This window comes from Tursiops truncatus, chromosome 17, assembly GCF_011762595.2.
Source record: "Tursiops truncatus isolate mTurTru1 chromosome 17, mTurTru1.mat.Y, whole genome shotgun sequence".
NCBI classification, from domain to species: Eukaryota; Metazoa; Chordata; class Mammalia; order Artiodactyla; family Delphinidae; genus Tursiops; species Tursiops truncatus.
In genome coordinates this window covers 64,036,073-64,053,198 of record NC_047050.1, presented here as the reverse complement: position 1 = coordinate 64,053,198, position 17,126 = coordinate 64,036,073, and the positions used below count along the sequence as shown (strand labels likewise).

Sequence of the window (17,126 nt, the reverse complement as noted above, 5' to 3'; positions counted from 1 at the left end):
GTGTCTACTTTGTATGTTGAACTGTTCCATAATAAAAACTTTAAAAATAAAAAGAAAAGGCACATACTTAATTTTTGAAGATTGTCTCCTAACTTTTTACCTAAAAAGGGATGATAATACAGTACTATTAATAGTGCTGCAATAAAGATGTCATCTTTAGAACACTGATTTAGGATTTCAGGAGTTCCTGAGGCTTATCTGCCCAACAATAACAAAATTTTTGCCAGATAATAATCCTTATTCTGCACATCGTACTTACATAAAGCACTCTCGCATCCATTATCTCAGCTGCTCTTCACATTAACACTCTGAGATCTGGCGGGTGACATTCTAATTTATGAAAAATACAAGGCTCAGAGAAGTTAAGTGAATTTCGTTTCTTTCTTTCATTCATTCCACAAACATTTACTAAACACCTGTGTCAGGCAGATCTGTCCTAGGTATTAGGAATTAAAAGACAAAGAAAATGCAATTCCTTTTTTCAAGCGGACAGATTTATAAAACAATTAAATGACGACGTGATTCATGCTACAATGAAGTGTTTTTCAAAACAGGATTTTAACTATGACCTACAGTAAGAAATACATTTTCCATTACAAACCCAGGATACACAAACATGTTTAAGTGAAACAGAAGTTTTATGAAACACTACTCTTCCTATACATGATTCACACTGTGGTATTTTTTAATCTACCCTATTCAGTATCTTTTCTTTTTTAATAAAATGCTGGTCACGACCTTTTACAATTGGGTTACTGCTTAGAACATTTCATTATTCATTAGTGGGTGTGTCCTACAGTGTGCAAAAGTGTCAGGATGAGTATGATCAGAGTTCTGTGGCAACACAAAAGGAAACAAAACTGTTCTAGGGAAAGAGAAGGGCCTGAAATAGGTTAGTCTCTGAGTACTTATCGATATTAAAATGGCAGGTCATAAAGGTCCTAAAGGTCATAAAGGTCTTAAAAGGCTTTAATCACTTTGCTCTTACAATAATTGTGCTGTTGCACGCTGGCCAAATACAAAGCAGCAACAGACTGTGAACTCACTGAAAAGCTACAGAAACAAGTTGTTTTCTTGAAGGGATGGCAGCAATCACTCATTCATATTTACTAACTCTTCATTATGTGGCACAGCACCTCCTGTCTCCTGGACCATCCTGCTACTACCTGTAAAACAACTATAAACATCCTGAGACTGTAAGGTTTACTCTGTGACTAACAGTCCTAAATATCTGTTTTCTCAAAAATTCTCTGGAAGAAAGACTTAAAAACAAGAGACCAGGATGATATGTGTGAGATGTAAAATCAGATACTGTAATTTTTATCAACCACAAATCTATACTGTGATTGTGTTCAAGGCCTTAATCTTGTATCTCAGAGTCTCAAAAATTTGCTGTCCGTCCAGGCAGTTGTGCAGCTGCTGTGTACAGAGCTCAGGGGAGAGAAGAGGCAGCAAAAGCACTAACATCTCATGCAGCTGCCCCCTGCTGTCTAACAGAGACAGGGTCAAGATCAGGGAGACCCATCGATTCGATTTTGCTTTGTCATTTCCTCCAATAGGAAGGTTTCCATTTTCAGGTACTTGTTCTGAGAATCTATTTTGCCCAAATGCACCAAAGACTCATTTTGTGAACGTGACCTAGTCTGGCAAGTCCTTTGTGCCTTTTATCCAATAAGCAATAAAAGAGAAGAGGTGCTTTTCCACATCAGCATGTGCTCAGCTTACAGGAGTGCTACTATTCCTCGGGCCTTCAATAAATATTCATCAAGGATACTGATATTGACACTGAGCAGAAAATAGACAAAAGTTAATTGGATTTCATGAAATGTAGAGGAACTACAGCTGTTTCTCATCCCTACTTCCCCAAAGGGAAACATGGTTTGAATATCAATGATAAAAGATTTTGTTGGCTGACGTATTCGTAATTAAAATCAAACCAAACTGAACCAAACCAAAAACATCAACCAGCATTTGTGCCTTTAATCATATAATTGGAGGGTTTTAGTAAATTGAAAGTATTCTGGGTTAGGCCTTATAGGTATTAACTCAGTAAGAGAGCGATGGCCAGAAGGAAATGAAAATTATAGTTTTGAGAAAGTCACTGAAAAGCATAAGCCATTTGTAAAGACATTCTGAGCTTTGGATGAATCTCTGTTTGGAAGACACGTTTAGGGTTGATACCCCTGAATATTCTGAGAAGTCTAAATAGGTGAATGAACTACAGTCTAAAAGACCTTCATGTTTTAGACTACACAAAAGATTTATGTGAAGAATACTCTTTAATTTAGACCAAGTATAACAGTTTCAAAACTCTGTAAATATTTAGTTGAGAATCAAATGATAAAACACGAAAACAATCAACCACCAGAACATAAGCTTGGTATTGTTCTCCTTCTATAATCTTTAGGACTCTCTTCCAACTTTGTATGAAGCATCTTCAAGGGACTGCACTACTTTAGGCATCTTGAACCCATCATGTCCAAAACCAAACTCTAATTCGCTTCTACCCTTTCTTTCCTCCTGCCAACCTCCCAGAACACCCATTCTTCTTAGTTAATTCCAGTGATCCCTGAAATGAGTATGCACAAGAAAAATCCACAGGAGAGGGGGTTAAATATTAAAACTTTCATACTGGATTCATGCTCAAAAGTATTTAACTATTTAGAGTATGTGATTTTTAAAAAGTTGAGACAACTAATCTAATCTAGGCCTCCTCACTGACTTCAGACCATCAGTCTACTAAGGGCTTACATTCTTTCTCAAAATCTCTTCCACTTCTTTTCCCTCCATTTCCACCACCTCTTCAGTAGCTCAGCTTCTCCATGTCTTGCTGGGATTTCTGCAGGAGTCTTCCATCTTGCCTCACTTCTTGCAATATCTTTTTCCAACTCATTCCTTGCTCTGCCACTAGAAGTATCTTCACTAGTCAGATAATATCACTCATTAAAAAAAGAAAAGAAAAAAAGCACTATGTACACAATATTCCAAACATTGGAATGTGGTTTTTACAACTTTCTATATACTCTTAGCTCAACCTAGGAAAGTAGTGGGAAAAAAAGCATGACTTTCAGGCCTAGGTTTGAGTTTTGGCCCCGCCTCTTACGAGCTTTGTGACTTTGGGGGAAATCACTTAGGCTCCCTGACCTTTTATTTCCATTTCGAATGGTGATATTAATAGCTCACAAAACTGTTACGTAAATCAAATGCGATCATCTGTGTATGAGAAGGAAAGTAACACAGAGCCAGACACACACTAATCGATCATCAATTGTTTGATCCCTTCGTGCTCTAGGTTCACTACTTCTACTGCCCTCTGCCTCGCTCCCATTACACCTGACCCCATGACCCTGGCACATCACACACCGACCCATCTGCAAGACATGTTGCTCTCAAATATGACATGCGCTCTCAGGCCCCTGTGGTTCTGATTATATTTTACACCCTCTGCCTCATATGTCCTTTACTGCCGTCTCAAGTGAAATTCTACCCATGCCTCAATGCCCAGCTCAAATGTCAACTCTTCCAGGAAGTCTTCCCTTTATTCCACTGATCAGAATTAACCACTTTTCCTTCGTGTTCTCCCTGCACACTGTTTACAGCTTTACTTTCATATTTATTTCTTTGCATTATAATATTACTATTATATTTGTATTAAATATAAACTTATGTTTACATATGTTACCTGCATGAATTATAAGCTTCTTGAAGGCAGAAAGCATGCTTTTCTTCTTTTAATTCTCAGCAATTAACACCTTGTACTGGAAGGGATTTAATAAAGGTCTGCCAAATAAATGTATCACAACATTTCCAAAAGGAGTAAATTTTTACCAGAACAAAACACCAATCACTTGTCTCAACTTTTGAAGTAATTTTTAGAAAACAACTTCTACCTGAAAAATACACTATTATTTAATCTTTACAATACATAAATTAAAAGCAAGAAAGAAATGACTTAAAAATGGTAAATTTTTGACATTTCACACTCAAAGAACAAGATATTATTTTTAAACTATTAAACTGATAATATCAATTGTCATCCACTGACAGCCTACTAGTGAGTGAATATTAACAGAGGGTAATGATTCGAAGAGGAAAATCATGATACATACATAAATGGAATATTAGACATCAATTAAAAATCATATTTTCAAATACTTAATGAACTCACACTATACTGAGTGAAATAATCAGAACACAAAACGGATCCCAATCTTGCAAGGACATATTTTATAAGAAAAAAAAGACTAAGGAAATACAGAAGACATTAATATGTGGTTATCTCCAAGTGGTGGGACTACAGGCAATTTTTATTTTTTGTCTTTTATATTATCTAAATTTTCTACAACACATACATTTGTATAGTTAGAAAAGTAGTTTTTAAAAGGATTGAACGTCAAGAAATTCTAATTAAAGCTTAACCAGATTTGCAAATACTAAAACAGTTATTAGCCCAGTAAAAGACTTCCTGCTTCTTAATATTAATTGCAACATATTTCTGTAGACATGATCAAACACCGAGAGTTAATGCTGTAGTTTAGAAAAAGATATGAAGAGAAGTTTTCCTGAATTCTAAACAGAAAGCGGAGTAAGTAAACATCTGACTGGTCATTCAGTAGGCAGCAAAGCACCAGCTCTGGATGGGGAGAGACTCGGTTAGCTCCAGCTCAGCCGCCTGTCAGCCGCGCTACTTGCTGTGTCTGAGCTGTAGTCACCCTCTCCACAGGTGAGGGAGAATCCCCATGCTTCCTCACCGTTACCTGCAGAAGCCATGCGGACACCGTTAAGGAGACCTCTACCCCAATGTCTAGGACATGGAAGGTCCTCTCCTATCTCGCGTCTCACAGATCTGGAGACTGTCCAACCCGACTGGAAGATGGACGAGGGTGAGTACAGGGGTTCATTCTGACGTGAAGGGAACCTGAAAGGTTGGTTAAGCTTGCTGGGTAGTGAAGGCTGATTCTAAAAGAGACCCTGAGTGATTTCGGCTGCACCAGCTGTGGCCGTGAATGTGGCGCTCCATGGTGGAGCCCTCTGCAAAGTGGGAAGGGGCCACTAAAAGGAAGCTGATAGAGGTGGGGGGGGGGGGGACTGGGAAGGACACAAACAGATGACACAGAGGGAGGAGGGAACAGGTTTCGGAGGGCAGTGTCACTGAAGGGGCAGGGAAAAGCGGAAGCTAAGGGAGAAAGTGGAAATAACCAGATTGTGGAAGGGGGAGAGGGAAAGTTGTCTCTTCCTCTCCACTGTCTTCCTCCCTAAAGTTTCTCCCCCATTCGTGTTTATTCCTCTGCTTCTCCCTCTTTTCTACGCCCCCCAACTTCACTTCCAAAACCACACTTTTATTCTCAAGAGTCACTCCTACTCCCCCTCTGACAAGTGGCATTCCTTTCTCCAGGAGCCAGGAAGTGGAAACCTAGAAAAACACTGGAGCACTCTGCAATGCCCAAACTGGCTGCCCAAACCCTCAAGGTCCCCAAGCTTAGAGGATAACATCTAGAACTGACCCCGGCTGCAGGTATGAGGGGGCACAGCATAGACAGAGCAGCTGTTCACCTCCCCACTTTCTGTTCCTGGCCACCCGGTGTCCTCATTTGCACTATCTTCAATCACAAAGGATGCACTGTCTTCAAGTACAAACGACCCACGCGAATGTCCCATGATTAGAATTTACCCTCTGCTAATTGTATGGTCACCTTCCTTTCCTGGCAAATTTATAAAATGTTATTTTAAAACGCCAGGATCGGACATGTTTCAAACAAAGAACACACAAAGACTGGGCCACGAGAATATTTAGTCAAAAATCATAATGTCCTCAGGGTAGGAATGCATTTATTTCCAAAGTACATCACCTCGACTCCCAATGTGGCAGTTTAATGTGCCAAGGAAAAGCTCAAGACAAAATGCTTGATTCTGGTTTTCTTGAAGAAAATTTTATGTATTCTTTTTTACAAATAAATATAAAGGTTGTACTGAATCGAAAGTGTAGATAAAGTGTTACATACGTGGGTGCTGAGTGGGGGCAACTTCAGAGACTGAAGGATATACTTTGATAAAACTGGAACAAGTCTATTAAAAAATCATTTGGAAATCATTACTTGAAAAATAAGAAAATGCTAATATTGTACCAGGAAATGCATTCAATCCCTAGTTAAGGTGTGTTATTTTATACCTCACCAAACAGTATGATAACCTGTTTACAACTGCCAAAGGCTGTGCCCCCTCTAGTGAAAACTCAAGTGTCCTTGCAAACAGCTCTGTTCAGCAAAGACGTATGATTTGCTCCCATGTTAAGAGAACACTTCCTTGTAAAATGTACCAAGAAATAAGAAAGGGAGCATCTTACTAAATAAAAACAAATGTACCCCAAAGCACAATACGAAACAAATATTAACTATCAGGGACCTCCCTGGAGAAACTTCTTCCCTCACTGTACCTTTAGACCCTGCGTTGCAGGGGATGCTGGCAAACTACTGGTTACGGGAACAGGGTGGGCTGGTGATTTTTACTTCTTCCACTTCTCTTGCAGCTCTCAGGAACTGAGACAGGGCCAAGGAAGAAACAAGAGCTGCAGGGCTCTGAATAACTGGTTAGTAGTGTTGACTATAAAAACGGAATTGTCGGGTTTGAGGTGAATGGAGTTGAAGGGACAGAAGGAGGTTGTCAGAGAGCTTAAAAGAGCCGCAAGATGAGCAGCGGCACTGCCTTCCATTGAAGGAAAAGGCTTTCCTGTTAGCTGAGTTGTTTCCAGGCACTGCCCCACGGTGCCTCTCTGAACGGCAGAAACCAACACTGGTTTAAGAGCTGATTTTAGTCTCTGAGGTAATGTGAAAGAACATTAGTTTCTCAGACTCAGCTCATTTTAGGGATCAGCACATATAGCCTAAGAAAGGTAATGCTGGGTAAGCAGTCCATCTCTCTCAGATGTAGCCCACTTATGAAGCCACTTCGTTTTAGCAGTAGATTTTACAAAAGTACTCCAAAACAATCACTAATTAAAAAAGAAAAATCTCACAAAAGAGATCATATTATCACTGGTGTGCTGACTTCCCGTTTTCTCCTACTTCTAAAGAGTTCTTTCTTTTTCCTCAACAAAGGCAGTCAACAAGAGGCAGTTTACGTAATGGCTAAGGGCATGGACTCTGAAGCCAGATTTTCTGGGTTTGAATCACGAATATGAAGTTGGGCAAATTGCTCAACTCAATATCCTCAATATCCTACTCTGTAAAATGGAGATCATACCACCACCCAGCTCACAGCACCTTGAACAGGGCTGGCTACACAGGAAGTGCTCAAAGAAGGTCAATGATTGTCACTGGTTTAAAAAAAAAATGTTACTACTGCAAGGTAACAACATCCTTGTATCTACACTTAAAAAAAAAGAAAGCATATGACTAATGTATTTAATAACTTGTACACCTGCCTTTCCAAGTTAAGAATGTACTTCTTGAAGGCTTACTAATTTTTTGTCTCAAATATCTTACAGTTTCCAGCATATAATAAGAGCTCATAAATGTCTGAGTACAGGAATGAATGAAAGAAAAGGAACAAAGCTTTGTGGATCAAATAAGGCTGTAATATTTGCCGTATAAATAAATGCAGATTTAGTGAGCTTTTAGTAAGTGCCTACTTTATGCTAGACCCTGACTGAAGTCTTTATGTTGTTTTAATTAATACATTTCTATGGAAAAAGACACATCTATGTAACTGCATAATAACAGAGTGGCTACTGGGCTGTGCTGAGACTCATTTAGACTAGGCCCTTTCAGTTTACAACCCAGAAAGGGCTGGTTAACTAAACCTTGCTGAACTAATTTTCAAGCCATACACATCACTAACTCATTTATATGCCGCCAAAATGTAGCAGCAGAGGGACCACATGACCAAGACACAGGGAAGGCTATAGCAGGCCTGGCATTCTCTCCTCTAGATCTAGGGCAGGGCGATGGTACTCCTTTGGGGTACAAAAAGCACCTTGGGGATATTTTTAGCACCCATAAGGCCCAAGTCGGAAAGCCCTGCTTTAAAGGATCTCTTTAACCACAGAATAAGGAACTACATTATTAGATTCAGGACTTGGCAGCAACTCCATTTCCAAATGTTAGTTCTTCATGAAATCGTTATGTATCTCAGGGAAATTTCACATCGATCTCAGCTCTTTCATGTTTTACTTTACTGGGAAGAAAATTCTAAGCCAGCGTAAATGAATAAGTGGATTTCAGTCTTCTGAAAGGGCTTTTTGGGTGTGGTTGAGATAGCTAACTTTGCAAACTTAGCAACACAGGATACATTATGAGTAAGTCCTTTCCTTTTTTTTTTTTTTTCCTAAATAATGATGCTAACTCACCAGATCCTTCTGAAAGAGGTCCTTTTATTAATTTCAATGAAGTCAAGTACAGAACAAGTTGTAATATGAAGCACCATTTATGCAACTATGTTGAAATTCTCTGCCAGAGTTACATCTCCTCATGTAAGAATTTTATGGTAAAACAATTTCAAATATCAATCATTAGCTTAGGCTCATTTTGGTTTTAGGCTGTCTTTCTATACAAATCATTGAAATCCTAAGGCATAGTGACAGTGCCCTTCAATAGGAAAAAAAAAAAAATCCTGTTCCCCACAGTTTATAATAAAAGAGCTGAAACCAAGCCTCAATTGAAATTATATTGTTAGGCAACTCCAGAAACTAAACACAAAAACATGTTAAAGTAAAGATTGCAACATCAAGGGAAAACCATCCTCATATATATAGTTTTAGATTCCCAGCCATTCCTAACCCCAGCCCAGATGAGATCAACTCAACCTTCAGAGGCTTTCCTGCAGTGAGCCAACAAGCCACTCACTCCTTTCTCAACCACAGGGGTTACCCAGGGAAAGGCATGCAATGCATTTAAAGGGCCAATAGAAATCCTGTGGGTGGGTTTGGTCTGCCTTTCAAAACCAATGAACTTCCCATTATATAACCTTTAATAACAAGAGAGAAGTTTACAGTCATACACCCAACTAAACTCCAAGGCTGCATGCCTCACCGTACTTTTTTTTTTTTTTAGAAGCAGCAGTAGGAAAAAGTAAAAGAAAAAGCTTTCTGAATGGCACAATCCATCTTGTCAAGTAATGTCGGAAAATTAATGAATCCAACTTGGTACAACTTAAGCTTGTTTTTTTGCAATGATTTTCATGGCAGTCTGATGTTTTCGATCAGAAAAGCCCAAGCATCTATTAAGCATTTTATTAATTCTTTATAAAATAAAGTAAGTCCTTAACCACAGGAGAATTCTGAGAATCTGGCTTTTCCAGAAAGTCCAAGAAAAATACTTTAGTTTCACCATTCTCAAATTCATTTGACTTTGAAACAAAATAAACATATTACTCTATTTAATATCTTGCACAAGCGAATTCACAAGAATGAAATGTGTTCAGAGTTCCTAGAAAAAAATGTAGCAATACAGGCTGCCAACTTGTTCAATGTCAAGCTCTAGGCAGTATAGCCACACTAGCAGTAAATGACTCAGAGTGAGTCACGCTTAAGCTATTTTTGCTTTTAAAGTACTGCCAGGCACTGTGTTAATATTCAACCCAGAGTAAATTTAGCCCAACAAGAAAACAAGTGTTTCCATGGTTGCTTCTTCACAGTGTTTATGGTATATATGCAGCCATTAGGCACAGGAATCTAGCCAGATAAATTAAGTAGGAATGCTCATCTTTCATTTATAGCCAGGCTTTGGAACACTGGAAACACTAAATGCAACTTAGGCTGTTCTTTCATCTCCTTCTGTCTATCTGCCCCTCCAGAACCCTAATAGCCAACTACACAGAAAGGATACTATTCATGATTCATTTAAAAGTTTGTACCATTAAAGTACCTTTAGTGGATTGTTGTTCATGGATTTTATTTGGCTCCTTGTTGTTTATAAATAAACAACAAGGACCTACTGTATAGCACAGGGAACTATATTCAATATCTTGTAATATTTTATTTGAGTCACAACCACTTACATGTCTCTGATGGTGCAGCCACAGGGGACTAAAGTGCTTAAAAATTATCTAGCAAAACCAGGAGGAAATGTGGACTATAGATACCAAATGGAATCATTATATAGTATCATGCACAGTGAATGGTCAGAGTCTGGTAATATGAACACTCACAGGGTGTTTAAAGAATACTGGTTGTTCTAATTCGAAAAGATACATGCACCCCAATGTTCATAGCAGCGCTATTAACAATAGTCAAGATATGGAAGCAACCTACGTGTCCATCGACAGATGAATGGATAAAGAAGATGTGGTATATATACACAACGTAATATTCCTCAGCCATAAAAAAGAATGAAATAATGCCATTTGAAGCAACATGAATGGATCTGGAGATTATCATAGTAAGTGAAGGAAGTTAGAGAGAGAGAGACTAATGTCATATGTATCATTTATGTGTGTAATCTTAAAAAATGATACAAATGAACTTATTTACAAACAGAAACAGACTCACAGATATAGAAAACAAACTTATGGTTACCAAAGGGGAAAGCGGGGGGAGGGATAAATTAGGAGTTTAGGATTAACAGATACGCACCACTGTATATGATATAAATAAACAACAAGGACCTGCTGTATAGCACAGGGAACCATATTCAATATCTTGTAATAACCTATAATGGAAAGAATCTGAAATTCTCATTCTGAGAAATGAATGGCTAATATCTGACTGATCTAAAAAAAAATTTCAGTTTTTCAGAATATGCTATTTCTATTGCAAATGCACATGGAGTTCTTGCACTTGAGTAACACAGTGACTACGAAATAGATGCCAGGACCTTCCCCTAATTAAATCCGCCTGTCTATTTATAGCTGTTAGAATCCTCAGCTTTATCTACAGAATCTACGCTGCAGTCGTATACCATGGTTAGCTATTCTGCTCAGCAAAGAAATATTACAGCTAGCTATCCCAGCCCAGCTTTCCAAAGTAGGATGCATGCACCCCAGTATGCAAACTCTTAGAACTTTTATTCAAAATTAACTTTTGTCTAAAAAATGAGGGGGAAAAAAACTTTGTTTCACTAATCATGTATATACCGACATTATGCAGACCGTGTATTAAAAATGAATGAACAAAATATCAGGAGGTGCATGCTCCTCCGGATGGGGGAGAACAGTCAGAAATATGTGGAGACCACTGCTTCCATGAACACAGCCGCCTGAAGGACCCAGCCTTCTCCTCTTCATGTTATATCCCAGTAGATGTTTGTTTGTTTGTTATATTTAACTGGTCACGGGCACAAAGAAAGTAGAGTGGAAAGGCCTAGGTCAGAAAGCAACTGGAGAAGATAGAGAAATGGTAATCCGAGCAAGGCAAGTCTGGAAAACAGCCACACAAAGCACCCAGTAATGACAGCACTGGGCACAACGACAGTCCCTTTGAGTCAAAAAGCTGACCAGTTAGGTCTGGCTTGCGTGAATGGCATCTTAATTCCCACAGAAGGCATCTAGCGCAAGGCCTGACATATAGTAGATACTTAGTAAGTCTCTGTGGAATAAACAGATAAATTACAAACCTGTATCCCTACAAAACATCTCATTTGAAACCCATGTATTCTAAAGCTCTGTATTTGTTACCTCTCTGTTTACTGTATAGGTAACTTTCACAATCTAAAAGCCTAAGGGTCGAAAAACAATTTATCAGAATTTCTTGCTTCCTCACAACCTTGATCACCGATTTCACTAACTCTACCAATACCAGGGATCCTACTTATCTGTACTTGGAAGTTCCATATTAAGAGGAATATAAACAGTAACTAAATCTTCACAGAAGGAGCATACTAACATTTAAGCAGAGGCAAAGATGGGGAGGGATGAAGAGTTGAAGCATGAGATTTTCAGGGCAGTGAAACTATTCTTTATATTATAATGGTGGATACAAGACATTATGCATTAGTCACAAACCCACTGACCATTTGATCCAGTAGTTCTACTTCTAGGTGTAAAGACTTGAAAGCAGGACTTATAAGTAGATATTTGTATACCAACGTTCATTAGTAGCATTACAGCCCTGCGGTGGAAACGACCCCAGTGTTTATTGATGGATGAACGGATAAACAAAATGTGGTATATACAGGCCATGGAATCTTATTCAGCCTTTAAAAGGAATGAAATTCTGTTACATGCTACAACATGGACCTTGAAGACACTGTGCTAAGTGAAATAAGCCAGGCACAAAAAAGACAAGTATTACATAATTCTACTTATAGGAGGTACCTAAAACAGTCAAATGTACAGAGACAGAAAGCAGAACAGTGGTTACCAGTGGTTGGGGGTGGGGATGGGAACATTTAATGGCTATAGCTTCATCATGGGATAGTGACAAGGTGCCAGAGATGGACAGTTGTGATGGTTGCACAACAAGGTGAATGCACTTAACGCCATTCAACTGCACGCTGAAAAGATGTTGGAACGACAGATTTCATGTTATACGTATTCTACCATCAAATTCCCCCACAGAACAATATAATACAAAGAGTGAGTTCTAATGTAAATGGTGGACTTCAGCTGACAGTAATGTATTAATATCGGTTCATCAACTGTAACTGACAGACCACACGAATACGCAAGACGTTAAAAATTGTAGCTGCGGGGGCGAGGCAAAAATCTCTGTACTATGTGCTCCGTTTCTCTGTAACCCTAAATCTGCTCTTTAAAAAAAAAATGTCGATTAATTAAAAGAAAAATCTAAACAAATGAGGTTGCTCTGTGGCAAACTCCTTTCTTTCATGTTGTGCCCTGCACTGACTCCCCAGTGATCTGTTTCCTTATCCAGGACCCTTAGTCCCTTTGTCTGGACCCTGGGCCCCCGCCACTCAGCCTCTTTGCCTGGTTCCAGCCTCCTTTTCTGCCAATTCTGATCTCATCCCTTTAATGTTCACGTATTTCCTGGTGCCCTAGAGGCCCAGATTCCGGGTTCTCTTGTTCCCATGGGCCCTGGATGCTAATACGGTTTCCCAGTTTGTCTACCTTGCTCTGACCTATGACTTGTCTTGACCTCACTGTCTGTGTATATTCTGGCTGGAAGTGACCGGGTTACTACTGACCCTTGGTACTCTAAACCTTGATATAGTTCCCTAATTCTGTCTACCAACCTTGTGTTTATCTGGCTATCAAGCCCAGCCCAGCCTAATGGTAATTAAATATGAAGAGTGCTTGGAGGTATGATATTGGTATGAAATGAAAATATTCAAAAACATTTCTTAAAACTAGAAATAAAAATGTTCTTTATTCAGCGTAAAATGCTTCTCTATTAAACTCTTAGGGGCAGATTTTTATTCCACCTTCTAATTTCCTGCTTTAATTCTATGATTACAGGGTATCCTAAATGTAAAGCAAGAATTGAAAACTTAAAGGGCTACCAAGGAAACACAGTTAAAGTGCACCAGAGATAAGACAAGGGAATGGTCAGAATTGTGACTGAGAAGCACAAGAGACAGAGAATAGAGACAGAGACAGAGACAGAGAAAAGAAAGGGGGCAGCATGAGTGCCTTATGTAGACTCTATTGTTTAAGACACCGAGTTTGAGCCAAACCAGCCCATAAAATGTTTATTTATCAAAATACCGGAGAGAAGCTTAGGCCTAGGAAGGATATGGGCATTCAAATCACATTTCAGAATGGTGAACCCTTTGGCCAAGTGAGGATGCAATTAATAACAGGACTAGTTTCATTACACTGTTGGGATGGAGATAACCCTATGAAGGCTGAAAAGACATTCTTCTAAGGCCTGATGCATTTTGCTGCCAGTGTTCTCAAAAAAGAAAATTGTATGGATGAGAATAAAGGCTTAAAAAGAAAAAAGAGCACAAATGTCTCAGATTTCTTTTTCATAAAGGGGTTTACTCTTTTAAAGCCAAATACTTAAGTTCTCTTCTTTCCTATCCTCATTTTATAAAAGGGAACTGAACTATGACCAGTTGTTATCATTTACTGCCAAAAGCAATTTTTGGATCAGAAAATATTATTACACTTTGATCCCAGAAGTTTTAAAAACAGATTAGAGAATGTTCTTCACTTTGAGTCCATGACATGAGACGAATGGAACAAAGTCTCTGCTTGCCTACCCTGAGCATTTGAAATGAGCAGATGAATTAGAAAAAGGCACACATTCCTCCGGGCACATGGGGCACATGCCTTGGAGATTAGAACAGAGACCAGTATTTAGCCACCCCTTGCCACCTCAGCCAGGCGCTTTTGTGTAGTGTGTAATAAACTCTACAGCTGTATACAACAAACCTCTCTCATCCCACCGTTAGAAATGTTATTTTAATAAAGGAGTTAGTTTGATTCCGTGAGTCAGTACTTTCTAGCCCGCTGTGTCTCTGTATCTGATCAACAATCCCCAATTTCCAAACTATCTAAGCTGTCAAAATAATTCATTCCCTGGCAATGACTTTCAATGGTTTGATACTGAACCACTTACCTGAATCCTTCCCTGCCTCAAACTTCAGCCTGGCTAACAACTTCACTGCCCGCTCTACTCTTCTCACCTTGCTGCCTGGAGGGGTGCACATGATAACCTCGTTAAGAACTAGGCCTCCCTGCCCAGCTACCCGGCTCTCATGGCCTCGGCTCTGCAGGGGCAGCCCATTAGCTCAGCCAAGTCCCTGAGCTTCTCCTTTACCCAAGAAAGGCATCTTTTATGAGATTCTTCCCACCTACCTCACCCAGCTCTGCAGAGTAGACCCAGAAAGGCTCTCTCTAGGGCTACCAGGAAATAAGTCATAAAATCTTATTGGTATCTTTAAGCGAATTTGTGTTAGCATCTCTGACAAGGTAAAAGCCAGTACTAGTAAATAGGCAGGGTTTGAGTACTGAGAATGAGTTGTATATATAGTAACAGACACCCGTCATGTTAATTAGAATATTTAACACAAAGGCAGGAAATAGTATAAAATAACTTACATAAATAGGTAGATTCTGCCCACTTAGGATAACATTCATAGAGCACTATGACATGTAACTAACTGAGGGGGAAAACAATGCAAAGATGCATGAAAGAATGAGTGTATTTTTCATGCCAAAACTTGGGATACGTGGTCTGACAAGTATATGTCAGTGGAATAGAACAGCAGAAAGTAGAACTCTCCTAAAAGTTAAGGAACATAGTCAATGAAAATATAAGATTATTCAAAATTGCAAAGAGTTGCTAACGTATGGGAGATAGACAGAAATGTTCTAAAGGATAACCAATGGTATGAAGCAGAATAAGAGCAGTTTCCCTGGGTTATGTACATGGCAAAGACCAAAAGGTTTAATAACACCTGAGTCGGCCAGTATGTTGGAAATGGGCTCTCCTATACATTTTTGATGGGAATTTAAATTAATATAATCTTTATGAAGGGCAATTTGTCCTCCAAAGTAAAATTTTTTAAATTTATATATTGACTCAGTAACTTCCCAGGATTCACATCTTACAGATACAGACCTACTTGTGTGGAATTTTGTATACATAAGGATATCCACTGCAGTAATGTCGGTAACAAAGAACAATTATCCCCACCATCAGGGGACTGGTTAAAAATTACGAGCTGCTATGTAGCCAATAAAAAGAATGAGGAAGCCCTAATGTACTGATATGGAAGAATATCCAAAATCTTTTAAGTGAAAAAAAAAAAAAGCAAACTAGAACAGCGTGTCTAATATGCTACCATCAATATACACTCACACGGATACACATACTTCTAACAGGGATACAAAAGAAAGCGGCAATAGTAACTGCCTCTCAGGAAGGCAAAGACCCTTCTTTTCACCACAGTCTTTTGTACTTTGTCTATTTTACACTATGTGCATATATTACCTAATCAAAAGATAAAAACAGTCAAAAAGGCCAGGAATATATATGTATATAGTGCATAGAAAAAAAGAGACAATCTCGGGCAGCAGTGGTCATCAAAGCTTTCCCACAGAAGGCACTGTAGTGAAATCAGCCTGACGGGGAGTGGCTACGTGAGGCTGCAGAGGCTTCCAGGAGGACAGACTGGAGAGGCAGAAAGGAACGAGAGGAAACCATTTTTTCTCTGCAAAGAGAAGGTGGATCAGAAAGAGAGACTAACAGTATACAGACACTGAATGCTACCCCCTTTCCCACACTCCTTCTATAGTACTTCTCTCTGAATAGGTCATGTGTGTGATTATATAATATAATCCATTCACTTACTGAATGTCTACTATGAGCCAGGAACTATGCTAGATGCTGAGGACATGAAAATTGATGAGACTCAGTCCGTGATCTCAGTAAGCTCTCTATCTGATGAAACTGCAAGTCATAGAGGAGAAGAATTCCATAGAGAAAAACCTGATTAGCATGTATCTAAGAGCAATTATCTATCCATTCTACATCATGCGGTGGTAATAATGCTGGTGATGAAAACAACAGCTAACACATATAACATTTACGGTGTGCAAAACACTGTTCTAAGTGACTTTCATATATTAATTCATTTAATCTTCACAACAACCCTATGAAGTGGATATACTCGTAGTATACCATTTTAAAAGACAGAGAAACTGAGGCACAAAGAGTTTTTTTTGTTTTTAACTTATCCATAGTTACACAGTTAGTGAGGGGCTAAACCCAGACTTGAACTCAAAAAGTGTGACTCTAGAACTAAGCTATGAACTACTATTAGCGAACCTGAAAGAATAAGTGCCAATCTCAGAACAATAATATGATCTCACAAATATCTGCATAGGACTTTGCAGTTTACAAAATACTTTCATGTGTTATCTCGTTTTCAATATATAATAGCCCTGTGATACATTCTCTTTGAAATGAAAACACATTCCAGCTATTAAAATAAATGAAATAATAAAAGCTACTATAAATTCTCAAAATTCTCATCACTGAAAATAACTGTGGTAGTAGGAAAGTTTCAAAAAATTCTATACGAATTCATCACATCGTAAGGTTCAAGTTAGTATTAGTCAAGCGTCACTGCTTTCATAGGACAAGGCAATGAGACTAGACAATGGGATTTATGTATTTTAAATGTCATTTAAACAGTGAAATACTGGCTCTGATCTACTAAAATAATGATTCTTAGACTCTATTGTTAATTATACAGTTATTTTGACCACTTTGGCAACTGGTA

The 17,126-nt window shown here is 38.7% G+C and overlaps 1 protein-coding gene across 10 annotated transcripts in view; it reads right to left on the bottom strand.

Annotated features, from left to right (window-relative positions):
• The window catches only part of NSMCE2 (NSE2 (MMS21) homolog, SMC5-SMC6 complex SUMO ligase), a 224,350-nt gene that overhangs the window by 110,620 nt on the left and 96,604 nt on the right, over nt 1–17,126 (bottom strand). Inside the window, exon 6 of one of the 10 annotated variants that reach the window (XM_073794743.1) lies at nt 286–330. The exons of the other annotated variants lie outside the window; for them this stretch is intronic. Within the exon in view, the coding sequence (XP_073650844.1) occupies nt 301–330 (30 nt within the window). The 3' untranslated portion in view covers nt 286–300. Of the gene's footprint in view, nt 1–285; nt 331–17,126 lie in introns of those variants that run through there. 10 annotated transcript variants of the gene reach the window in all.